Source organism: Caenorhabditis remanei, chromosome I, assembly GCF_010183535.1.
Source record: "Caenorhabditis remanei strain PX506 chromosome I, whole genome shotgun sequence".
In the NCBI taxonomy this organism is placed as follows: Eukaryota; Metazoa; Nematoda; class Chromadorea; order Rhabditida; family Rhabditidae; genus Caenorhabditis; species Caenorhabditis remanei.
Genome location: NC_071328.1, coordinates 1,227,338 through 1,253,656, shown reverse-complemented (window position 1 = coordinate 1,253,656; position 26,319 = coordinate 1,227,338). Strand labels below are relative to the sequence as shown.

Sequence of the window (26,319 nt, the reverse complement as noted above, 5' to 3'; positions counted from 1 at the left end):
TCAATTAATTTTTTTTTGAAAAACTCGTTGAAAAATTTTCTTTGTGGTGCAAAAATGTAGTTTATAGTGTGTATGAAGTAATCTTAATAAATATATTGAATTAATAAAAAATTTGAAAGTTTTTTTCCAAAAATGTTAAGTCCCAAAGGATATCCAAGATATCTAAGAAACAGTGAAAACTTTTTGGGGGGGCATACACACTTTTACGCACACACACAGTGCACCGCCGCACCGCAATAAACAAATATTACGGGATAAAAAAAAAGGGTAAAAATGGGGGATGCGCAGAAGTATCCGAGTGTGGGAGGAAAAGGGAAAAAAGTGAAGAGATTCGGTGAAACAACTCCCCGTTGGTCTCTCATCATTATTACAACAGAGTTGGGGAAAAAAGTTTGTGATTTTTGACCTGGAATTTACAGTACCGCTCAAAAGTGTTCTAAGTTTTGGTTTTTTTCAGTTGAAAATATCCAACTTTGAGAGTGTGTCATGGTAATACTGATTGTCCCATCAAGTAGATTTTTAATGGATCATATAGATCAAAAATAGAGCTCCATTTTTGTAGTTGACAACTTTTTTGTACGGACATTCCCTAGCAAGTTACATATTGACAAAGTAATTTCTCCCTTAAATCGACCAATTTCAGTGAAAAATAGTGCGATTTTTGAACTGTCCCCTTAAAATGACCATAACTCTCTAGGGAGTGTCCGTACAAAAAAGTTGTCAACTACAAAAATGGAGTTCTACGTTCAAACTATATGATTCATTAAAAATTTTCATGGTGTGACATTCAGAATTACTATGGCACACTCTCAAAGTTGGTCATGTTCCACGGAAAACAGCCAAAGTTGAAACCTTTTTGTCCGGTTGACGTTTTTTGTCCCACTGTTTTCTCAGAGAACGTTTTCTTTTGGAATTTGATCATCCGGATGGAACGACACACAGACAGACTTCTAAAAGCAATTTTTCAGGACAAACCGACACAGCGACAGAGTTGGACATTTAAAAAAAACAGCAGGGGACAGACAGACTCTGGATTTTTGACAATAACTGAAAGGTGGACATCCGGAGGACAAAACAGACTTACCTATCAACGAAAAATGTATTTTGGACATCCGGACACACCGACAGACGTGGAATTTTTGAGATCTTGGAAAAAAAAACGATAGAAATGCTGATTTTGGACATTCGGACATCCGGACACACCGAAAAAACGATGTTGAAGAAAATTTGAGTCTAGAAGGTTCCGAAACCGGGCCGGGCCTTGAAAATTTTTTTGAAGATCTGTTTCAAAAAATTACATTTTTTTCAATTTTTTTTCAATTTTACATCGAAAATTTGAACGGTTTCGATGATTTTTCAGAATTTCTTCCAATTTTGAATAGTTTGACTTTTTCGCGTAAAAATTCAAAATATTTTGAAAAAATTTGACTTTTAAATTTTGGCGCCAAGTACCCGGGAGTATGATTTTAGCCCTTTTTTGTCCCTCAAAAAAAATGTTTTGAAATTTTTTTTGATCTACCGCTTCCCCCCCCCTGTACCCCTCTTCAAACCATTTTCCCCTAAGTTCCAAGCTGAGCTCTTACGTCGGTGCTCCTCTCACAAAAATCCCCAATAAAATATAATGTGTGCTCAAAAAATCCCCTTCGGAAAACCTCACTTTTCAACAAGTTCTACAGTAATCTCTGCGTCTCTCATGATCTCTATACTCTCTCTCTCTCACTCTCACTTCGAAAGATAAAGTACTTGGGGAGGCTCCGCCCATTTGCCGTGGAGCCTCGAAGAGAGTGTGTGTGTGCCAAACTATTATCTCCTCCTCCCTCCTCCATCCCAATTCCATTCTTTTGCAAGTGCACAATAGTGTGGAGCTGTGTGTGCATTTTCTCTTGCAATCACTTTATTTTTCGTTAATTACCCAACCTCAATTAATTAGTTGAATCTGAATCAATCATGTCGCTCGAATACGAGAAGGATCCAGGATGGCAATACTTGAAGAGATCCAGAGAGCAACAGCTCGCTGTGAGTTAATCATCTTAATTTGGAAAATGTGGATACTGTAGTAAACTCGGGGTACTGTATTTACTAAAGATTTAATTTAAAATCGCTGAATTAGTTGTATACTGTAGTAAACTTAGGGGTACTGTAAAAAGTCACATTTTTAATTTAAAAATTGCTTAAGGCGACTTAGTAAACTGGGTACTGTAGCAGGGACATCTGTAGAAAACTTTTGGTACTGTAGAGTACAGTATCTGGGTTCTGTAGAAAGTACAGTACACCTGACAAAGCTTCCACATTTCATATTTAATGAATATTAATTAAAAAGTGCTTATTATTTTCGAATTTTTTTACAGTAAGCTTAATTTATCTACAGTAGGAATTTGAACTTCATTGGTACAGTAGCAGTTACAATATTTTGTTCTAACCTACTGTGCATTTCAAGCGTACAGTATGCTTATTTACTACAGTAATCAAATCTTGTACTGATTCAAACATTAGCCACAATACTCCTAAACTTTTGTAACTTTTTGGTATACAGTAAGCTTAGTTCGACTATAAGGACAAGCTTCTGTGACTTTTTGGTTTACTGTAAGCTTAGCTGGACTACTGTACACTAGACATGGTTACGGTATGTCGAACAACTGTAGCGATTTAAAAATTCCGGAAGTCGGGTACAGTACACGTAGGTTTGAGCCCTTGGCACCCTGAAACTCTATGAACATTTTGTTACAATAGCTTAATTTATAAGTACAGTAGACATGGTTACAGTATACTTGTCAAAAATTTCTGGGAATCGGAGCCTACCGTAGTCAACAGCTGCAGGATTTTCAGAAATACATTTTTGTTAAAGATTTTGGAAAATCATCAATTTTTGAAGTGTTTGGCATCCCGAAATTCTATTTTCAGGATCAATCCCGCCCGTATGACTCGAAGAAGAACGTGTGGGTCCCCGACCCGGAGGAAGGATACATTGAGGGAGAGATCAAGGGTCCCGGACCAAAAGCTGATACGGTCATCGTGACGGCCGGCGGAAAAGATGTGACATTGAAGAAGGACTTGGTCCAAGAGATGAATCCACCAAAATTCGAGAAGACCGAAGACATGTCCAATCTGACTTTCCTCAACGACGCCTCCGTGTTGGCTAACTTGCGTTCCCGTTACGCCGCCATGCTTATCTACGTTAGTTTTGCTTTTTTTTTCTTTTCTAGGAAAAAGTTTCTTTCGGGGAGAGGGGGATTTGAGTGTTGCGTCGTAAGACAAATAGTGTGTCTTAGTGTGTGTGTGCGCCCACGCAGGAGCTATCTTAAGTGGAGCTAAGGGATATAAGGATTTATAGAGAGAGAGAGAGAGAAAAGACACGGGCGGTGCATTTGGATAGGCGACAAAGATCGGCAGATAATTGGGGCACAATAGAGAGCATTAAAATGAAAAGATTAAGCTGAGAGAAGTTCAGAAGTGAGATGATTGAAAAAGCTGAGGCAATGAGATATTGGAATTCTAGGCCACCATCTTTGAACAGCAAAAACTTTGCTCAAAAAAAGGAGAAGTTTAAGTTTTTTTTTGGTATATATCAATGTTGAGAATTGGCTGAAACTTTGCAGAGACACACTTTCGACCCTGCTCTACCATATGGGGCTTTCAAAATCTGGAAAACTCTACACATTTTTGGAATTTTTGGGACTAAAAAGTCTGAAAATCGCCGTATTATGTTTCCCGTGTCTTCATTCCCCTTGAAAGCGCCACGCGGAAAATTTGACACATTTTCAGACTTTTTCAGACTAAATTATCTTGAAAATGAGCAGAATTTTGGCATTCTTTGCACAACCATAGTTGGATTAAAACCTCAGCTCTCTTTTGGTTCAAAAATATTGTGACCTAACTTTCCGAGTTTTGGGATTCTAGGCCACCAACCTCAAACTGTCATGATTATCCTCAGAATTAACGTTTTGAGATTTTGAAAACATAGCCTATAATGTGGACAGTTGTGTGGCCTAAAATTACACCACTTGGGATTCTAGGCCACCAACTTTAAACAGTCATAATTCTACTGAAAATCATTATTTTAAAACTTAGATCAGACATATGAGTAGAGCAAGATCTGAGCATTCTTTTGGTATAAAAACTATGTAGTCTGAAAGTTCAAATTCTCATTGTTCTTAAGTACAATTGGCACCAATCGAAAACGCGCATGTTCAGCTACATTTTGGTATAATCATAGGTTGGAAATATAAGTTTTTAGATGAGTTATGATGCTTTGAAGGGATGGATGAAGAAATTGGGCATACTAGAAAAAAAACTGGGACCGCTGCGACAATCATTTAAAAAAAAGCATTTTCTTTCAGACCTACTCTGGACTCTTCTGCGTCGTCATCAACCCCTACAAACGTCTTCCAATCTACACCGACTCTGTCGCCCGTATGTTCATGGGAAAGCGTCGTACCGAGATGCCACCTCACTTGTTCGCCGTCTCCGACGAGGCCTACCGTAACATGCTTCAAGACCACGAGAATCAGTCTATGCTGATTACTGGAGAATCTGGAGCCGGAAAGACTGAGAACACCAAGAAGGTTATCGCCTACTTCGCCACCGTCGGAGCATCCCAAAAGGCGCCGCCAAAGGATGGAGAGAAGGAGGTCACACTCGAAGACCAGATCGTTCAGACCAATCCAGTATTGGAAGCCTTTGGTAACGCCAAAACCGTCCGTAACAACAATTCGTCCCGTTTCGGAAAGTTCATCCGTATCATGTTCAACAAGCACGGAAAACTCGCTTCTTGCGATATTGAACATTGTAGGTTACTGTAGGGGGTACGGTAGTTATCCAAACCGTGTAATGTTGCAGATCTTCTCGAGAAGTCTCGTGTCATCCGTCAAGCGCCAGGAGAGCGTTGCTACCACATTTTCTACCAAATCTTCTCCGAGTTCAAGCCAAAACTTCGTGAGGAGCTTCTTCTCAATAAGCCAATCGGAGAATATTGGTTCGTCGCTCAAGCCGAGTTGATGATTGATGGTAAGTATGGGCGTTTTAGTTATGCTGTTTTGGCTCTTTTTGGAAAATCGTTGACCCTGATCCTAAGCTCCTTGTGCCTAAGTTCCTTAATTCTCAGATTCTTAACCCGGAACCGAAGTATCTTGAGCCCAAAACGCAAATCTTTAAGCCTAAGCCTAAGATCCTTAAGACAAGGATCCTTAATCTTGAGCCTAAATGTCTTGAGCCAAATCAGAAGTCTTTAAGCATAAGAACCTTGAGCCAGGAACCTTTGAGTTGAGCCTTAGATCATTAAACCTAAGCCTAAGGTTCTCTAGTTCTAGATCCGTAAGTCTGAAGGTCGGACCCTGAAATCCTTGAGTCTAAGATTCTTAAGCCTAAGCCCATTAGGCCTGAGATTCTTAAGCCTAAGCCCATTAGGCCTGAGATTCTTAAGCCTAAGCCCATTAGGCCTGAGATTCTTAAGCCTAAGCACAAGATCCTTCGAACCTAGTCTAAGATCCTGAAGCCTAAGCGTAAAACCTTCGCAATCGCGCCCTACCGACACCTCATCTCCCCATTTTCCAGGAATCGACGACACCGAAGAATTCCAGCTGACCGACGAGGCATTCGACGTCCTGAAATTCTCGGAAACCGAGAAGATGGATTGTTACAGACTCATGTCGGGTCACATGCACATGGGTAACATGAAGTTCAAGCAACGTCCACGCGAGGAGCAAGCCGAGCCAGACGGTCAAGAAGAGGCGGAACGCGCGTGCAACATGTACGGCGTCGACGTCGATCAATTCTTGAAGGCGTTGGTGTCGCCAAGAGTGAAGGTCGGAACCGAGTGGGTGTCCAAGGGACAGAACGTCGAACAAGTCCACTGGGCTATCGGAGCCATGGCCAAGGGACTCTACGCCAGAGTCTTCAACTGGCTCGTCAAGAAGTGTAACCTCACTCTCGACCAGAAGGGAATCGACCGTGACTACTTCATCGGAGTGTTGGATATCGCCGGATTCGAAATTTTCGACTTCAACTCGTTCGAACAGTTGTGGATCAACTTTGTCAATGAGAAACTCCAACAATTCTTCAACCATCACATGTTCGTGTTGGAGCAGGAGGAGTACGCCCGTGAGGGTATCCAATGGACCTTCATCGATTTCGGTTTGGATCTCCAGGCTTGTATCGAGTTGATTGAGAAACCACTTGGAATCATTTCCATGTTGGATGAAGAGTGTATCGTACCAAAGGCTACCGACATGACTTTGGCTCAAAAGCTCACCGACCAACATCTCGGCAAACATCCAAACTTCGAGAAGCCAAAGCCACCAAAGGGAAAGCAAGGAGACGCTCATTTCGCTATGCGGCACTACGCCGGAACTGTCAGATACAACGTGCTCAACTGGCTCGAGAAGAACAAAGACCCCCTCAACGACACCGTCGTCACTGTCATGAAGGCGTCGAAGAAGAACGACTTGCTCGTCGAGATCTGGCAAGACTACACCACTCAGGAGGAGGCCGCCGTCGCTGCCAAATCCGGTGGAGGACGTAAGGGAGGAAAGTCGGGATCTTTCATGACTGTCTCCATGATGTACAGAGAGTCGCTCAACAAGTTGATGACTATGCTCCACAAGACTCACCCTCACTTCATCCGTTGCATCATCCCTAACGAGAAGAAGCAGTCGGGTATGATCGACGCGGGACTTGTGCTCAACCAGCTGACATGTAACGGAGTGTTGGAAGGAATCAGAATTTGTAGAAAGGGATTCCCGAACAGAACTCTCCATCCAGACTTTGTCCATCGTTACGCGATTCTTGCTGCCAAGGAAGCAAAGTCATCTGATGACCCGAAGACCGCCGCTGGAGCCATCCTTCAATCTCTTATCAACTCCAAGAAGTTGAACGATGAGCAATTCAGAATCGGTCACACCAAGGTCTTCTTCAAGGCCGGAGTTGTCGCCCACATCGAAGACTTGAGAGACGAGAAGTTGAACCAGATCATCACCGGATTCCAATCGGCAATCCGTTGGTACTCAGCCTCCGCTGATGCCGGAGCAAGACGCAAGCAGCTCAACTCCTACATCATTCTTCAACGCAACATCAGATCGTGGTGCGTCCTCCGTACCTGGGATTGGTTCTTGTTGTTCGGAAAACTTCGTCCACAACTTAAATGCGGAAAGATGGCCGAGGAGATGGCAAAGATGGCCGAGGAGCAGAAGATTCTCGAGGCAGAAGCCAAGAAGGCAGAGGCCGCTAGAAAGATCCAAGAGGACGCCTACACCAAGTTGTCCGCTGAACGATCCAAGTTGTTGGAGGCTCTTGAGCTCACTCAAGGAGGATCCGCAGCTGTCGAGGAGAAGCTCACAAGACTCAATAGTGCCCGTCAAGAAGTTGAGAAATCGTTGAACGACGCCAACGACAGACTTTCGGAGCACGAGGAGAAGAATGCTGATTTGGAGAAGCAGCGTAGAAAGGCCCAACAAGAAGTTGAGAACTTGAAGAAGTCTATCGAAGCAGTCGACGGTAACCTGAACAAGTCTCTCGAGGAGAAAGCCGCCAAGGAAAACCAGATCCGTTCCCTTCAAGACGAGATGAACTCTCAGGATGAGACGATTGGAAAGATCAACAAGGAGAAGAAGTTGTTGGAGGAGAACAACCGTCAACTCATCGACGATCTCCAGGCCGAGGAGGCAAAACAAGCTCAGGCCAACAGACTTCGTGCCAAGCTCGAGCAGACATTGGACGAGATGGAGGAGGCTGTGGAGAGAGAGAAGAGAATCCGTGCGGAGACGGAGAAGTCGAAGAGAAAGGTCGAGGGAGAGCTCAAGGGAGCTCAGGAGTCGATCGATGAGCTCTCGGCTATCAAGTTGGAGGCAGATGCATCGCTTAAGAAGAAGGAGGCTGATATCCATGCTTTGGGAGTCCGTATTGAGGATGAGCAAGCTTTGGCTAACAGACTCACCCGTCAATCCAAGGAAAATGCGCAGAGAATCATTGAGATCGAGGATGAGCTCGAGCATGAGAGACAATCGAGATCCAAGGCTGACCGTGCCCGTGCAGAGCTTCAACGTGAGCTTGACGAGCTCAACGAGAGACTCGACGAGCAGAACAAGCAGTTGGAGGCTCAACAGGACAATAACAAGAAGAAGGACTCGGAGATCATCAAGTTCAGAAGAGACCTCGACGAGAAGAACATGGCCAACGAAGACCAGATGGCTATGATCCGCAGAAAGAACAACGACCAGATTCAAGATCTTACCAATACCTTGGACGCTCTTCAGAAGGGTAAGGCCAAGATTGAGAAGGAGAAGGGAGTCCTTCAGAAGGAGTTGGATGATATCAACGCTCAAGTCGACCAGGAGACCAAGTCACGTGTCGAGCAAGAGAGACTCGCTAAGCAGTACGAGATCCAAGTCGCCGAGCTCCAACAGAAGGTTGACGAGCAATCCAGACAGATTGGAGAGTTCACTTCTACCAAGGGACGTTTGTCGAATGACAACTCTGATCTTGCAAGACAAGTCGAGGAGTTGGAGATCCACTTGGCTACCATCAACAGAGCCAAGACAGCGTTCAGCTCTCAGCTGGTTGAGGCTAAGAAGGCCGCCGAGGACGAGCTTCACGAGAGACAAGAATTCCACGCGGCGTGCAAGAATTTGGAGCATGAACTCGACCAGTGCCACGAGCTCTTGGAGGAACAGATCAACGGAAAGGATGATATCCAGAGACAATTGTCTCGTATCAACTCGGAGATCTCTCAATGGAAGGCGAGATATGAGGGCGAGGGATTGGTCGGATCCGAGGAGTTGGAGGAGTTGAAGAGAAAGCAGATGAACAGAGTCATGGATCTCCAGGAGGCTCTCAGTGCTGCTCAGAATAAGGTGATCTCGTTGGAGAAGGCGAAGGGAAAACTGTTGGCAGAGACTGAGGACGCGAGATCTGATGTGGATCGTCACTTGACGGTTATTGCGTCGTTGGAGAAGAAGCAGAGAGCATTCGACAAGATTGTTGATGACTGGAAGAGAAAGGTTGATGATATTCAGAAGGAGATCGATGCGACCACCAGAGACTCCAGAAACACCTCTACTGAAGTCTTCAAACTCCGCTCGTCTATGGACAACCTCAGCGAGCAAATCGAGACGCTGAGAAGAGAGAACAAGATCTACTCCCAAGAGATCCGCGACATCAACGAGCAAATCAGTCAGGGAGGAAGAACTTACCAAGAAGTGCACAAGTCGGTCAGAAGATTGGAGCAAGAAAAGGACGAGCTCCAACACGCGCTCGACGAGGCAGAAGCCGCGCTTGAAGCCGAGGAGAGCAAGGTGCTCCGACTCCAGATCGAGGTTCAACAGATCCGATCGGAGATTGAGAAGAGGATTCAGGAGAAGGAGGAAGAGTTCGAGAATACCAGAAAGAACCATCAACGTGCACTCGAATCCATCCAAGCTTCCCTTGAGACTGAGGCGAAGAGCAAGGCAGAGTTGGCTAGAGCTAAAAAGAAGTTGGAGACCGACATCAACCAGTTGGAGATCGCTTTGGATCACGCCAACAAGGCCAACGTCGACGCTCAGAAGAACTTGAAGAAACTCTTCGACCAAGTCAAGGAGCTTCAAGGAGTCGTTGATGATGAGCAAAGAAGGCGTGAGGAGATCCGAGAGAACTATTTGGCCGCCGAGAAGAGATTGGCTGTCGCCTTATCCGAGTCGGAGGACCTCGCCCATAGAATCGATGCATCTGAGAAGCATAAGAAGCAGTTGGAGATCGAGCAGGCCGAGTTGAAGTCGTCGAACACTGAGTTGATCGGAAACAACGCCGCCTTGTCGGCCATGAAGAGAAAGGTCGAGAACGAGGTTCAAATCGCTAGAGTGAGTTTTTTGGAGACTTTTTGAATTTTTATGAAACCGTAAGTGGGCGGGGCTATTAGGAAGTGAAAAACGGTTGAAAGTCGCTAAAAACTGAAAAAATCGGTATTTGACTTGTCCACGTGGAGTACACGGCGTAGTAACGGTTCTTTGGAGTTTTTAGGCGGTTTTACTCGGTTTTTTGAAGTTTTTTTCGAAGCAGTGAGTGGGCGGAGCTAAGGAATACAGGCTATAAGTTCAATTGAAACTTTATAAGAGATACAATCGCGCTCCACCGAACAATGACAACCAAGATGTTTGAGATCCGTGTACTCCACGTGGACAAGTCGCTTTACAAGACTTTCTGATTTTTATCGAATTTTCGCGTTTTTTTGAACCAGAAACCGTAAAAATTATTGTTTTAATAAGCAGGTAGTAAAAACAGTCAAAAATTGCTAAAAACTGAAAAAATCGGTATTTTGAGTTTTCCACGTGGAGTACACAGCGAATTAACGGTTTTTTGCGGTTTTAGGTGTTTTTTTACCAGATTTTTTGTTGAAAAATGTATTAAATCATAGTAATTTACAACATAGTGATAAAAAATTCAAAATTTTCGAAAAATCGATAAAAAACAACAACTTGAAACGTCGCGTTGCGTGTGCGTAGCGGATTATTTTGAAAGATACGAAAAATGTATGTAAAAATCCTTGACACAACTCTTTTTGAGACCGTTGTGCGACGGAGCGCATAAGGTTTCTCCGTGCCGCACAGGAATGCTGTGAGTAAGCGAGCTTATCCACGTGAACTACACGGCGGAAAAGATGTTTTTACGGGGTTTCTAGCTGAGAAAATGTTTCAAACTATCTCCGCCCACATTTTTTGTGTCACAGAAACCGTGCCGCGCAGAAAACGTTATTAGCTCTGTACAGCTCTTACAACTGCGCTCCATCGATGTCTCTTTTTCTCTGCGTCTCTCAATTTTGCACACAATTTTCTTCGGTTTCGGTAGAAACCATGCCGCACAGAAAACTTTATCGATTTTTCTTAATTCTTACCATCAAATTTTCAGAACGAATTGGACGAGTACTTGAACGAGTTGAAGGCGTCCGAGGAGCGTGCCCGCAAGGCCGCCGCCGACGCCGACCGTCTCGCTGAAGAGGTCCGTCAGGAGCAAGAGCACGCCGTGCACGTCGACAGACAACGCAAATCGCTCGAGCTGAACGCCAAGGAACTCCAGGCCAAGATCGATGACGCCGAGCGTGCCATGATTCAGTGTAAGACTTCATTTTAGTAGGGCTGTTACTTGCGGCAATCGCCGGCAAGCCGGCGCCGCTTATTTTCACGTTAATTGCATGAAAAGCAAGTTCATTTCCAAAACTTGCTTCCATCGCCGGTTTTCATTACCAAATCGGCGTCAAACGCCGCTTTTTTGAATCGAAAATCTACTGAAAATGAATGAAAATGATAAAAACCTGCGTTAAACGCCGGTTTTAAAAATTGTATTTGCCGCAATCGCCGGTTTCATTTCCGGCGTGGGCGACAATCGCCGGAAATGAAACCGGCGATTGCCGCCCGAAAACGCCTGTTTTAACAGCCCTACATTTTAGTGAAAAATACAATTTCAAAATTTTCAAAATTTTCAGTCGGAGCAAAGGCTCTGGCCAAGGTCGAGGAGCGTGTGCGTAGCATCGAAGCGGAGTTGCACTCGGAGACTCGTAGACACCAGGAGGCCGTGAAGGGCTTCACCAAACAGGAGAGACGTGCTCGTGAACTTCAATTCCAGGTTGAGGAGGACAAGAAGGCGTTCGACAGACTTCAGGAGAACGTCGAGAAACTTCAACAGAAGATTCGCGTCCAGAAGAGACAAATCGAAGAGGCTGTGAGTTTTTAGCTGCGTCTAGTGGAGCGTACTTGCATATGTAGTAGGTGTGAAAATTTTGTGTAGTCCTCGAAGACAATCGCAAGCATGTTCTCAACCAAATTTTGTCATTTTTATACCCGGAAGTCTAGCGAAGCGCGTTTGCACTCCATTTAGCAGGCTGAGTCGCCGCTCAGCCAAATCGACAAATCGACATTTGTTGTTGCTATTTTCGATGAAACTTTCCAAAAAATATCAATTTCATTAAAAACGGAAAAAGGCAAATTTTCAGCGCACAAAAAAATTTTGTTAAATTTTTGAATTTCGTGCTGTATGACCCTGTACATAGTAGACAGCGGAATTTGAGTTTTGAGTCATTAGAGCTTAAACTTCGTGTAGTCCTCGTGGACAATTGCAAAATTTTGACTTCGTAGTTTTTGGTGCCTTTCTCAGCCTGTCTTCAACCAAATTCTGTGATTTTTATACCAAACGATAGCTCTGGCAATTCGCTACAAAATATAAACAATAAATGTTGCAATATGTTTATTTTTGACGCTGAAATAAAAGGTAGAAACATCAAAATTTCAAAAAACTACCAGAAAATGACATTTTTTGAAACCACGGTTTTTCAGAGTATACGGAGCCTATTTTTCTGATTTTTATACCAAAATATAGCTTTGAAAATGTGCAAGATAATTTTTTATCAGGATAGGCTCGCCTTCATTCAAAATGGACAAAAAAAAGCTGAAATTGTGAAAAAATTTATACTGCAATTTCTCATTTCCATCAGAGGTTTTTCAGTCTGGATTCGACCAAATTTTCCGATTTTTATACCAAAAGATAGCTCTTGAATTTTGCTATCAAACTATTCTAAGGATTTTTGTATAGTCGAAAAATTGAAGACCCGGAAAACTGGTTTTTTCAACTTTGTAACTTAACTCTATCATTTTTATACCGTTACATACAGTACCGCTCAAAAGTGTATCTAGTTCTGCCTTTTTTCAGTAGAAAACGCCTAACTTTGAGAGTGTGCCATAGTAAAACTAACGGTCCCACAAAATAACTTTTTATGGGATCGAACAGACCAAAAATATAACTCCATTTTTGTAGTTGACAGCTTTTTTGTACAGACACTCCCTGGAGAGTTACTCGACAAAAAAAAGTATATTCTCTCCTCAAATCCACCAGTGCAAAATAGTGCGATTTTTGAGCTGTCCCCTTAAAATGACCATAACTCTCTTGTGAGTGTCCGTACAAAAAAGTTGTCAACTACAAAAATGGAGCTCTACTTTTGATCTGTACGATCCATTTAAAATCTACTAGATGGGACAATAAGTATTACCATGACACACCACACTCTTAAACTCGGACCTTTTCAACTGAAAAACCAAAGCTCAATATTTTTTGAGCGGTACTGTAGCTATTAATATTTTTTGACCGTTTTTATTATTTTCACATTACTAGAGTCATCAGGGCCATCACTTTGTGTAGTCCTTGTGGACTATCCCAAAACTTTGACAAAAAACCCGAAAATCCAAATTCCCTACTTCAAACTCCAATTTCTTATCCAAATCTAAACCAATTTTCATAATTTTTTAAACTAATAGATAGCCCTTAAAATTCTCCACATTTTTCATTAAAAATTATCTTTGCAGGAAGAGGTCGCCACCCAGAATCTGTCCAAATTCCGACAGATCCAACTCGCTCTCGAGAATGCCGAAGAGCGTGCCGAGGTCGCCGAGAACTCGCTTGTCCGTATGCGCGGACAGGTCGTTCGTTCGGCTACCGCCAAGTAATTCCCCGTCTGAAAACTTCACCAAAATGCCCCGCCCCCTTTTGACCATCTGAATCCTCTTTCGATTTTTCTCCCCTCACAACATTTTCTCATAGTTTTGTAATTTCCATTTTCCTTTTTTTACATATAAAATTTCTTTTTTGTTATTACATTTACATTTCCCCCCCCCCCCACCCAGTGAACGATTCTCCGTGTCATCTGAATCCCCCTGACGCTCCACACGTCAGGAAATTCAGAAGACGTCTAGCGATCGACCCCCGCCCCCTTGTTCTTCCGCTTTTTAATGATTAGTAGTAGTCAATCAAAATAAAATTCCTTTTAACATGAAAAATTTTGAAAAACCCAAAAAAAAGTGTCTCTAAAAAACGGTGTACCAGAAATAAAGATGTAATTAAGCCATTTCTCTGTGTAAATACACTTCTTTTTCTTAACTTTTTGTCTATTTGCTCTGATAAGAGACCGGGGGGATACTTCAGAGCTCACCACAGATTTTCTCAAGGGTTTCGCGCGGGAAGGTTTTCTAGGAATCGCCTGAGATTAGCAAAGAAACAATAAAAAACTTAAGTTTACTTTAAGTCGCAAATATACTTTTGATGGGGGAAAGCGCCTCTGCGCCTACGCGACAGAAATATTTTAAGAATGATTAAAAATGAGTCCCTTTCCCGCGTTTGGTTTAGAAGTTTGGATTTATCGTTTTGGGAGAGATTTTGCTATGAAAAAACCACAATTCATGAAAATTCAAGGTATTTAAAACGATTATCAGAAAAAAAAAACCATTAAAAAGAGACTGAGGAGCGCCAGTATCGTATTTTCATTATCTACAGTACTCTCGCAAACAGTACGTATTACAGTACCCCCGGTCCTTGAATTCTCAAGATTCCGTTATCTACAGTAATCCCCTGGCTCTACAGTACTATCACATCCTAGCTACAGTATAAATAACTCCTCTTGGCAATAAACGTAAATCTGCATTACTGCAGTAATCTCACGATCATCTATAGTAGCCCTACACTTTTTTCAATGCATCTTTAAGCTACAGTATGAACTTGTACTGCTAAAACGTCAAAGATGTGTAAAAAATAGAAAAAATGAACCTTTGAGAGAGAAAAAAACCAAGCCTAAGGGAAATCAAATCAAGAGACTTTCACTTTTTGAAAATTTTCATTAAAAATAGTCAAAATTCTCTCGTATGCTTCAATTTTTTCGATGTTCAAAAACAAAGTCGAAAGCTCGGCTTTTTTTTGAAAGCTTCACACGAATCGCACATTTGTAATAAAGTTTTTTTCAAAAAATTTCAAGTTCCTTAAGGGGCCGGGCCAATCGGGCCTATTTTTCTCCCTGTAAGAGGATTGTCCTTTGCAAACTAAATGTGAACCTGAATAACTCCCTTTCGACATCCCCAAGACAAAACTTTTGCGAAACTAGAGCCTTCGAGCTCTCCCCTCTAATTAATATCCGCTTGCTCACCCTGAGAAAGGGGGGATTGCTAATCCGGGTTTCTCTGTGAAACACCGATAATGGCAGGTGGGGAATAGAACACTTCCTTAGAATATGAATCCCCCGTTAGTTATCAGTATATCCCCACCTGCCATTACATTTCCGGATTGATAATGATTTGGAGCTTCGGGGAACTAAGGGCAGGTGGACACCCCATTAGCATACTGGACTTGTTCTATAAATTTGAGATCAGAAGATCGGTTATCAAAGTAGATATATGTATCTCAGGATATATTTATGGAGATAGTGCGCTCTAATCGCGGTTATCAGGGTTACGGTAGGGAAAAGGCAAGATTCTAGGATTTTTGACTAAAAAAAATAGGTCCGCTTACTATCTGGCACACGCGACTGTGTCAAATAGCTCTGAAAAGAAGTACAGACAGAAAAAAAAACAGTTGATATGAATGTTTATTATGAAATTTTACTATGACAACAAGACAGCAGATTAGAGAGATCTTTCCATTTTTCTTGAACTTCCTGATGCAATACAAAGACCACACATTCCATGGAATTGATTAAGTGACCGAAAAGCATCTAGATGAATGGTGCTGTAAATTCAGAAATTATCTAACAGAAAACGTTGGCATTACATTTAAAGATGCACACGGCACAACTATCAGTTCAAAATCTACTTAAATGTTTTTGCTATAAAACCCCAAAATTTTACTGAATTCGGTAGAAAACGGCTGATTTACTAATTTTTGAATACTGTATGAGGACCTTCATTGCTATCCCATCCCTTTAAGCTACAGTAAAAATCCCTTGGGTTATTTGGGTGCGTGGGGGGGGGCGTGAGGCAATGAAAAGTGAAAACTCACAAAATAGATATATTAATCCCGTAGTTTTGAGTTAGCCATTCTGTTGACATGGAGTAGTATCTGAAACAAAATTTGCTTTAATTGGATATTTTCCAGAAATAATTATTTTTCAGGACTAAACTGGTGGAATATGTACTCACCACTGGATTCTCCTTATGCTCCATTTTCTTTGATCTTCACTTCCATTCTCTTTTCTTCGCCAATTCCACCGAACATAAAAGATGGAGCAAGTTTGGTTTTCGGTCATTGCACCTAAACTGAGTAAAACTGTGAATAAGAAGAAAACCTTTAACATGCAGACAGAATGCACAAGCAAACGATACAAACTCACTTGCTGGGAAGGTTTGACGGTGGTGACCAGGTGAGAATATCACTAGCAATCCATGTAAGTATTCTGACTATAATAAGTGGTGTGTCCTCGAAAAAGTGAAGGTCAGATATAAGAATACTGTCAAGAACCCGTCTATGAAAATTGAGCAATATGTTACTTTGAAAAGATTCCGACTCAATGCACTTTATCTATTCCTGAAAAAACCAGTAAAAGAAATTTTGATAACCACCAATAGTTACATTGTTGTTTTTCTCAGCTTATATTGAAACAGATGTTTACAGTGCAAACTGAAGATAAGTAAGAGGCCAAGTGATTTATAAAAGACCTGTGATTTATAAAAGAAAACTATTTAAAAATTTTATATAATAGTGTCTAGTAGTCGCCATTTTCATTATATTTACAGTACCGCTTAAAAGTATATTAAATTTTAGTTTTTTTCAGTTGAAAAGGTCCAACTTTGAGAGTTTGTCATGGTAATACTTATTGTTCCATCAAATAGATTTTTAATGGATCGTACAGATCAAAGGTAGAACTTTATTTTTGTAGTTGACAACTTTTTTGTACGGGCACTCCCTAGAGAGTTATAGTCATTTTAAGACAAGAACTCAAAAAGCGCCCTGAAATTGGTCGAGGGAGAAATTACTTTGACGATATGTAACTCTCCAGGGAGTGTCCATACAAAAACGTTGTCAACTACAAAAATGGAGCTATACCTTTATTATGTATGGTTTATACATAATCTATTCTGTGGGACAATCAGTGATACCGAAAGGTCACTTTCAACTGAAAATGGCGAAAGTTCGTTTCTTTTTGCACGTTACATATAGGACGCTGGCTACAGTACGATTTTCGATGAGATTTTGGCAAGAAAATTGAAAAAAATGGCTGAAAAAGAGCCAAAAACCGTGAAAAATGACATTTTGAGTGAACTGCCGGTTTGCAGCCAAAATTGCATAATCCGCATAGTTTTTGTGCTCAAAATAAAATCATTTAAACTCAACATTTCAACAATTTAGGCAAAAACTAGAAAAATGAAGTAAAATTACCTCGGAATATCATTTTCATGCCTGATATTGCGAAATAACTCAAAAAATTACCTTGAAATAACATTTTTGTAATTTTCAGCCCCAAAACCATGGTTTTATGCTAGAACTGTCGGTTTCATCCAACAAACTTGAAAAAATGACATTTTAAAGTGAAAATTGCTCCGAAAATGGATTTTTAAGTCCAAAACCACATTTAAAGATTTTACAGAATTTGAAAAGAGCAATTTTACACATTTCCCGAACTATTGATCCCATACTCACTTTTTCTCACAGAATTTGCATGCCGAACGCAGAAGTTGGACTTTTTGATCTCAGCATTCAGTTTAGCGTAGGTGCCGAGTGACACTGGAAAACACGGTTTTGATTTAGGTATTTCAGAAAAAAAAAGAAAAATGAAACTCACGACTTCTCGGTGTAGCAGTTTGGGATAATCACAAGTGTTGTTGCTGCCCGATGAAAAATGGAGGCATTGTGCCACGCGATTCAAGGCATCCTTATCTGCCTTATTGAGCTAAAAATCAGAAGAATATTATCAAAATTATGAAAATTCAACATACGTTTTCATTTTCCATCAATTTTCTGTTTCCTTGATTGCAGATCACAGGGTTGGCTACTTTTGGATCGTTGACTGGTTTACCAGTCAGCGCAATGATTTCACCTGCAAAAATACTATACTTTTGGAAGAGCCTTTAGCCATAGAGCGCACTAACTCTTTCACTAACCTATCTGTACATATTTGAGTCCTACCGTAACCCTTATAGCCCCATTTATCAGTGAAGCACACTTACCTTGTTAACAACCCGAATTAACCATATAAATATAGAGAATAATTATATTGTTTTAGAATTTTAAAAGAATCAGCACCGATACATTGCTGGGACGACACCTGCACATAGTGTCTAAGGATAGTGGAAGTTATCACTCCGCTTCCTTTTATACTCGTTATCTAGGCTCCGCCCACTTATCACTGGTACCTCTAGACTCCGCCCACTGATATGTAGTTTGGAAAGCAATTTGTTCATGCATGAGTAGAAATCCTGGTTATCAGTATATGCCACCTGCCAGTCTCCGGTCCCGCTCTATAATCTTCTTGGGGAACGGGAAGGAAAAGGGGGATTGGTGATAATCCGGGGACACCTGATTAGCATATTTGGTCTGTGGAGATTGCTCATGTATAAACCTGGATTTGAGATCGAAAGATCAGTTATCATAGTACACATAGGGTGAAGGCGAAAGTGGAGGGTGTCTCGCTTCTCTGCGTCATTTGATGAGTCATGTCTTCACGGTACTGTCAACAACTTAGTGTGTATTGATAAATTTTTTTGAAAAAGTTTTGGTTATGAAAGAAATTCGAGAATTAAAAAATTTGTAGATTTTTTGAAATTTGAAAATTTAAATATGAAACCGAACAGATAGACTTATTATGAGAGATGACGGTTTACAGATATCAGGACCATCCGATAAACCAACATATGTGGACATTCGGACAAAACAGAGATACAGACAGACAATTTTTTAATGATAAGGATTTGGAGAAGATGGTGTGAAAGAGCTATGCTTAGAGAACGGACTTGAAATTGAATAAACAGAAAAACATAAAATAACTAATTTTCAAAAACAATTTCAATGAATTTTTGGAAGCTGATATATTTTTTTTATTTTTCGAAGTATTATAATCTTTTTACAAATTTGAGTAAAATATCGTGAAGGATGATTGTGCTCCGGTGTTTAATATTGCCGGTTCATGAAGTCGTGCCGGGGGAGTTTTAAAAGCGCATCAAATTTGTTCGAAATGGTCTTGAAGCGGAAAACATGATTTGCAGTTCTTTTCAGTCCTGCAAAGCTCGAAAACACGGCATTTGATCTTTTTCAACTACGAGGCCATTCCGCAAAATTCCCTCTTAAAGGAGGACTGAAGTCATATTTTTTATTTCAGATTCTGATACTTTAGAAAATACTGAGCAACTTCCATCGTTGGAGCATGTGCCAAAAATCGCTCTAAATGCCCTAAATTCCCGTTTTCCCAGAATTTTCTGAAGTATCAGAATCTAAAATAAAAAATATGACTGACTTCAGTCCTCCTTTAATTAGATGCGCCATTAGCACCCCCCGGCACAAGTTTGTGAAACGATAATAACTAAAATGTTTTTTTTTCTAAATAGCCCTAATAATCTGGATCCAGTTGTCGTATAAGTGACATGCCCTTCGCCGAAATGAATAAAAACATGAATTGCCCCCTTTGGACATCACCCCCTCTCTTTAAATCACGTTGGTATGGGGAGGCCGATTTCGGTAGGCGGAGCTTCGCCAAAAGTGTCCCCTAACTTAAAATCACTAATTTCAAATATAAATTTTGCGAAACTAGAGTCCTAGAGCTCTCCCCTCTAATTAATATCCGCTTGCTCACCCTGAGAAAAGGGGGATTGCTAATCCGAGTCTCTCTGTGGAACACCGATAATGGCAGGTGGGGAGTAGAACACTTCCTTAGAATAGGAATTCTTAGTTATCAGTATACACCACCTGCCATTCCATTTCCAGGGGATTGATAATGATCCGAAGCTCTTGGGGAACGGGCAGGTGGACACCTCATTAGCATACTGGACTTGCTCTATGAATTTGAGATCAGAAGATCGGTTATCTTAGTAGATATATGTATCTCAGGATATATTTATGGAGATAGTGCGCTCTAATCGCGGTTATCAGGGTTACGGTAACTCAAAGTACTGTAACCCGGCAATTTGAATTTTTGAGTGTTGCCGGTTTTTTGTCTGAACATTGAAGATTTCAGCGTTAAAATATGGTATAGATAATGAAATTGCAGTGTTTGGATCAAAAACCACTTAAAAATCCAACTTTTGAGCTGTTAGTGGAAAAATAGGTGAAAATTTGAATTTTCGAGTGTTTCTGACTCAAAAACTGCATTTTTATCATCTATACCATATTTTAAAGCTGGATTTGTCGATTTTCAATAGAAAAGTCATTTAACTGCTCAATTATTTCTGGCGCACGCGACGCGAGAGATCAGAAGATCGGTTATCATAATAGATATATAATTCAGGTTATGGATAGTGGAGAAAGTGCGCTCTAATCGCGGTTATCAGAGTTACGGTAAGGAGTAGACAAGATTCTGAGCTTCTTGACTAACAAGAATAGGCACCCTGCGATTGTCTTTGCGCTGTGCCAAGTAGTTCCTAAAATACGCGACGCGACCGCAGCGCCTCAGTCGGATTTCTCGCGTCAAGTTGTTGCTGAGAATACCGTGAAGACATGACTCATCAAATTCATTTATTTATTTAATATATATCATAACTGATATTGAAATCTCGGGGACCAATAATATATGGCAGGAATAAACGGCAGTCCCGTTTATTTCTATTATTTGGAAAGAGCGGTGCAGATGTTATCTAAAAATACTTTTTTTAAAGTATAGTACGTGATATATATAAAAGCTTACTGTGATAACTAGACACCGGGCAAGAGAGATTCTTCCACTTTTCTTAAACTTCTTGATAGATTTCACCACAGAATCATGTGTCCCATTATCATGAAGAAATACTGTAAATTCAGAAATTATCTTTAAGAATGTAATGAAAAGTGTGCCTCACGATATATTGCATCCAATATTTTTGGCTTAACCAAATCCATTTTAGTGATATGGAGTATGATCTGAAACAATATTTGATTTATATTTTTCCAGATAGAAGTATTTTCAGAACTAAAGTACTTACAACTGGATTCTCCTTTTTTTCAATGTCATGACTATTGTCAAGATGATTGGGGTCCAGACACCAGCAGATTTAATGAGGTCTTTGAAGCAAGTTTGGTTTCTGCCATTGGTACTAAACGGAAAACTGTTAATAAGAGGTCACAATGAGTAAACTAACTCTCTGGGGCATTTTCCTTTAAACAATCCATTGCTTTCCGTTGTCTTTCAGTGCGTCCTTCCACATTTTTCTTATTTTGGAGGAGTGGGAGATAGAGAACATCTAAAAATGAGATATTGTTTATGAAGACTGAAAATGCGTTTTAGGAAACTTACTGAGAAGAGGAATGGCCCAAAGTTTTATACCAGCTGCCATGATGTTTGGAAGAAATTGGATTCTTTACATTCAACAATCCATTGTTCTTGACCACCTGGTTGTTGCTCGTATCCTTGATTCTTAAAACAGAATGATCATTTGAATTACTGGCCAAGTGAATATTGGAAAAATTGTTAATGTTTTCATACAAACGTGTATGAGAGGTTTCAAAACATCTCAATTTTAAAATATAGACGCATAGCAACTATTCCAACCAAATTATCCATTACTAGCCAAAGATACAGAATTTGGAACTATTCATCCCAAACTCACTTTTTTCTCACAGAATTTGCATTCCGAACGCAGACTTTTGGACTTTTCGATAGAGGCACTGGAAAATACGTATTGATTTTGGTATTTCTATCGGAAAAATTGAACTCACAGCGTTTCTTCTCTGGGTTTCTTGGACTTCACAATGTAGCAGTTGGAATTTTATCACAATGTTGTTGCTGCCCGATGAAAAATGGAGACATTGGGCCAGGTGATTCAAGACATCTTTATCTGCCTTATTGATCTAAAAAAACAGAAGAATATTATCAAAATTATGAAAATTTCAACATACGTTCTCATTTTCCATCAATTTTTATTAGTATCATGATGGTGTTCAGATTCGTTTCGATCCTTGGCTGGTTTACCAGTCAGAGCAACGACATCGCAGCTTATCGCCTGCAAACATGCTCTACGTTTAGAAAAACATTCATCAGTAGAGCTCAGTAACTAGCGGCAGTTATCAACGGAACATACTTACCTTGTTAACAACCCAAAGTAACGATATAAAATTTATCAGTAGAAGAAGGAAAAAATCATCAAAAAAAATCAGAAGAATATTATCAAAATTATGAAAATTCAACATACGTTCTCATTTTCCATCAGTTTCCTGTTTCCTTGATTGCAGATCACAGGGTTGGCCACTTTTGGATCGTTGACTAGTTTACCAGTCAGCGCAATGATATCACCTGCAAACATACTATACTTTTGGGAGAACATTTAGCAATAGAGCGCACTAACTCCTAAGATTACGGTAGTAACCTATTTTTACCTATTTCAGCCCTACCGTACCCCTAATAGCCACAGTTATCAGTAGAGCACACTTACCTTGTTAACAACCCGTAGTAACGATATAAATATAGAGAATAATTATATTATTTTAGAATTCTAAAAGAATCAGCGCCGATACATTACTGGGACGACACCTGCACATAGTATCTAAGAATAGTTGAAGTTATCACTCCGCTTCCTTTTATACTCGTTATCTAGGCTCCGCCCACTTATCACTGACATCTCTAGACTCCGGCCACTGATATGTAGTTTGGAACATGAATTCGGTCATGCATGGGTGGGTACCGTAGTTATCATTATATGCCACCTGCCATTCCCCGGTCCCGCTCTATAATCTTCTTCGGGGAATGGGGGAAAAGGGGGATTGGTGATAATCCGGGGACACCTGATTAGCATATTTGGCCTGTTGAGACTGCTCATGCAGAAACACGAATTTGAGATCGAAAGATCAGTCATCAGGCTTGTGGAATGCTTGTCAAGATAGAATTGTTTGAAATTCGAAGTAAAAGTCAAATAAATAGTTCGAAAAAAGGATTTTATTGAAATTAAATTGAATGACCAAATTAATTGAAGTTTTTCAAACTACTTTATTGTGTAGCAGACTGCATCCGCACAACGTGATTTGCATACATTTCCCTCCGAGACACTTCCGTCGATTGTAATGAAAAATTTCGAAACATTTCCTTAATTGCCAATTGATACGGTTTATGAACAGCAAGCATTGCTATAGTAGTCACTGATCCATGCAACGTTATAGACAGTATAGCGAAATTAATCATTCCTTGATTATAGTAATTAGTGATAATTGAGGACAGTACGGTGATAGCTGGGCCGATGATAGTACAAAATGGGATAACCAATTGAATCACTAATGCCGACATAAAGATTCTATGAATTTGATAGGTTTGAGGGGACATCCGATGGTTCTTCAGTAGTTTTGCAGTATTCCAATAAATGTAGACTAACAGAGCAATGAGTCCACTGAAACAGATAAGTAGCCATACTATAATTACAGTGAGATGGTAGGTGATGTCCTCGACCAGTACTAATATAGGAGCATTGTAGATGTAAGAAGGGAGACATGGTAGTCGCTGTAATCGGCAAACTCTTTGACTGATCTACCGTATTAAGCGACTTACCTGAAAAACACGTTGCTTAGCCGGTTCCTGATCGGGACACAAGTATTTGAAGGGTAGTACATAAAGGATGACAGTCATGTAAAGAGAAACTATCCATTTCCTTCGAATCATTGACCAATAGTGTTTACCACGAAATTCGCAGACTATGAAGAATCGGCTTTCGAATAACACTATTATCGCGGTTATCATGACTGAAAAATTTGATACTTCGAGTAAAGGGTACCATCTGTCGCGGCTCTTCTCGAATATTCCGGAACTTACATCCACAAAGAGCAAAAACTATAAGAGTTTGATCTATCGTAGCAATTCCATAATGTCTCAATACACCTAATGGATACCCCGCAAATGATGGTAACAATAAAAGCGGCATAGTCAATAAACCAATAGAATAATAGAATAATAGAATGATGGTAACATGTAAATTTACCAAATACCACTTCACTTCTTTCATTTGTATCGGTGTTTTTGTAAGAATTATATAAAGTCCAAAGAAATATACTGGTGTGGATAATACCGTATTTGTATGCAATGCGATGGTCAAGAATTGAGGGATATCGATGAAGTTGACAAGTGGGATACATGAACTGTTCATTGTGCAGAAATATACTGACACAATTAGTGAAAATAAATAAATAAATATGGAGGCGGTGAGTTCTCAAAACATGTGCAAAACGATATTATCAGTTATTTTATTCACCTTTTGGTCTAAACATACATAGAATTATGAAAACTCAAACTACGTGCACGTTATCGAATATTGATCTCCAATAGTAATTCCGTAGCTAATCAAACCATGACTTAAAGTGACATTAACTAAAACTTTGGCGGAAAAAGATTTCATGATCGATTTCCAGCTGTCATTTGTCATCGTAGTTTGAAGTAAGTTTATAAAAATCTATGTTTAGACCAAAAGGTGAATAAAATAATGGAAAATATCGTTTTGCACATGTTTTGAAAACTCACCGCCTCCACATTTATTTATTTTCACTTATTGTGTCAGTATATTTCTGCCCAATGAACAGATCCTGCATCCCTCTGGTCAATTTCTTCGATACCCCCCAATTCCTTACCATCGCATTGCATACAAATACGGTATTATCCACACCAATTTATTTCTTTGGACTTTATATAATTCTTACAAAAACACCAATACAAATGAAAGAAGTGAAGTGGTATTTAGTCAATTTACATATTACCATCATTCTATTCGATTACACCGTTGGTTTATTGACTATGCCGTTTGTACTGTTGCCAGCGTTTGCTTGGTATACATTGGGTTTATTACAGTATTATGGAATTTCTTTGATTGGTCAAGCTATTCTATTTTTAGGTCTTTGTGGATGTAAGTTTGAGACCAGAAATGTTGAAAGCGAAAAGCGCGAAAGGCGCAAAAGATGGTAGCATTTACTCTAAACTTCAAATTTTTCAGTCATGATAACCGCGATAATAGTGTTATTCGAAAGCCGATTCTTCATAGTCTGCGAATTCCGTGGTAAACACTATTGGTCAATGATTCGAAGGAAATGGATAGCTTTTCTTTACGTGATTGTTATCCTGTATTTTGTACCATTCAAATACTTGTGTCCCGATCAGGAACCGGCGAAGCAACGTCTTTTTGAGGTAAGTCGCCTAATTGTGCATACGGTAGATCAGCCATAAAGTTTTCCGGTTTCAGCGACTACCGTGTCTCCCTTCTTATATCTACAATGCTCCTATATTTGTACTTGTCGAGGACCTCACCTACCATCTCGGTGTAATTATAGTATGGATATCTGTCTGTTTCATCGGACTCATCTTTCAATTAATCTACATTCACTGGAATACTGTACAACAACTGAAGACCCAGCGGATGTCCCGTAAAACTTATCTAATGCAGAGAAACTTTTTCTTCGCATTAGTGATTCAGTTGGCTATCCCATTGTGTACTATTATTGGCCCAGCGTTAGCCGCTTTATTCTCAATTATTGTTCTGACTTATAGGGTGCGAACCCCAAGTCAGATGAGTTTGGCGAGAACAGGAAAGAGATAGAGATGAATTACGAACAACTTTATTAGACTTTACTAACCAAAAGGTTCTTTCCTTTTATCCTTCGACGATTCCTTCTTCTTGTCCATAGGCGACATCGACGGCGAGGACATCTCAGACGGCGGGTTGGCAGGGAGGTGTTGACGGCTTCTTGAAGCAAGAGTGAAGTTTCCCGTTGATTCCATTTCCTTATATGCAGAAAGATGTGGGGCAGATGGTTATCGAAAGGTCGAATCGTCATAGGCCAAGGTCACGTTCATTCGGTAGACTGATTGTAGTTGGAGTTGACCGGAGGAGAAGTTGGAAGGTTACGTAGAATTGGTTAATGAATTGTTTGTGTAAAGTTGTAGTCTATTGGAGACGATTGTTATTTGTAAGAGCCTGTGTGGCTTTGGTGATTTAGCTAGGTCGTGAATTAAGACCTATTAATTCCGCGACAATTATCACTAATTACTATAATCCATACTTGTCAAGGGCCGGGCCGGGCCGGGCCGGGCCGGGCTTTTTTTCCAAAACTTCAGGCCCGGCCCGGCCCGGCCCAAGCCCGGCCCGGCCATGGCCGGCCCGGCCCGGCCCCTCAGGCCCCTCTTTTGGAGAGAATTTTTTTTTCAAATTTTTTTCAAAATTTTTTTCGAATTTGAGCAAAGTTGGACTAAGTTCAACTTTGATTTTTTTCATAGAATAATGCATGTGTGTCTGAGTTCATATTCATATCGAAAGAATATTTTCAAAGATTTTTTTTCAAGTTTTATAATATAATTACTTTCGCCATTTTTTAATTGTTTAATTTAATTGCCCAAACTGTTTCGCCGCTCGATCTCAGCGGGGTTTCGACCGAATTTAATATTTTTTCGTTATGAAAATGAAC

At 40.4% G+C, this 26,319-nt stretch overlaps 7 protein-coding genes across 7 annotated transcripts; 2 read left to right on the top strand and 5 right to left on the bottom strand.

Moving 5' to 3' along the window:
• Positions 1 to 1,947: 1,947 nt before the first annotated feature.
• Positions 1,948 to 13,457, top strand: GCK72_000168 (uncharacterized protein; the record flags this gene model as incomplete). The annotated part of the gene is made up of 8 exons (XM_053722313.1): positions 1,948 to 2,016; positions 2,902 to 3,174; positions 4,338 to 4,785; positions 4,837 to 5,004; positions 5,551 to 9,827; positions 10,873 to 11,077; positions 11,447 to 11,682; positions 13,317 to 13,457. The coding sequence occupies 8 exons, from the start codon at positions 1,948 to 1,950 to the stop codon at positions 13,455 to 13,457; spliced, it is 5,817 nt and encodes a 1,938-aa protein (XP_053590958.1).
• On the bottom strand, positions 6,999 to 11,191 carry GCK72_000169 (uncharacterized protein; the record flags this gene model as incomplete). The annotated part of the gene is made up of 3 exons (XM_053722314.1): positions 6,999 to 8,282; positions 8,370 to 9,569; positions 10,859 to 11,191. 3 exons carry the CDS (start codon positions 11,189 to 11,191, stop codon positions 6,999 to 7,001), a joined length of 2,817 nt encoding a protein of 938 aa, XP_053590959.1.
• Positions 13,458 to 17,466: 4,009 nt separating the features above from the next.
• On the bottom strand, positions 17,467 to 18,174 carry GCK72_000167 (uncharacterized protein; the record flags this gene model as incomplete). Its single annotated transcript, XM_053722312.1, has 4 exons — positions 17,467 to 17,493; positions 17,552 to 17,659; positions 17,706 to 17,806; positions 18,123 to 18,174. The coding sequence occupies 4 exons, from the start codon at positions 18,172 to 18,174 to the stop codon at positions 17,467 to 17,469; spliced, it is 288 nt and encodes a 95-aa protein (XP_053590957.1).
• Positions 18,175 to 20,913: 2,739 nt separating this feature from the next.
• On the bottom strand, positions 20,914 to 21,227 carry GCK72_000166 (uncharacterized protein; the record flags this gene model as incomplete). The annotated part of the gene is made up of 3 exons (XM_053722311.1): positions 20,914 to 20,987; positions 21,033 to 21,134; positions 21,188 to 21,227. The coding sequence occupies 3 exons, from the start codon at positions 21,225 to 21,227 to the stop codon at positions 20,914 to 20,916; spliced, it is 216 nt and encodes a 71-aa protein (XP_053590956.1).
• Positions 21,228 to 21,507: 280 nt separating this feature from the next.
• Positions 21,508 to 22,193, bottom strand: GCK72_000165 (uncharacterized protein; the record flags this gene model as incomplete). Its single annotated transcript, XM_053722310.1, has 3 exons — positions 21,508 to 21,558; positions 21,610 to 21,741; positions 22,083 to 22,193. The coding sequence occupies 3 exons, from the start codon at positions 22,191 to 22,193 to the stop codon at positions 21,508 to 21,510; spliced, it is 294 nt and encodes a 97-aa protein (XP_053590955.1).
• Positions 22,194 to 22,873: 680 nt separating this feature from the next.
• On the bottom strand, positions 22,874 to 25,636 carry GCK72_000163 (uncharacterized protein; the record flags this gene model as incomplete). The annotated part of the gene is made up of 3 exons (XM_053722308.1): positions 22,874 to 23,377; positions 23,426 to 23,616; positions 25,492 to 25,636. 3 exons carry the CDS (start codon positions 25,634 to 25,636, stop codon positions 22,874 to 22,876), a joined length of 840 nt encoding a protein of 279 aa, XP_053590953.1.
• GCK72_000164 (uncharacterized protein) lies at positions 24,581 to 25,454 on the top strand (the record flags this gene model as incomplete). Its single annotated transcript, XM_053722309.1, has 3 exons — positions 24,581 to 24,767; positions 24,855 to 25,045; positions 25,101 to 25,454. The coding sequence occupies 3 exons, from the start codon at positions 24,581 to 24,583 to the stop codon at positions 25,452 to 25,454; spliced, it is 732 nt and encodes a 243-aa protein (XP_053590954.1).
• Positions 25,637 to 26,319: the final 683 nt, after the last annotated feature.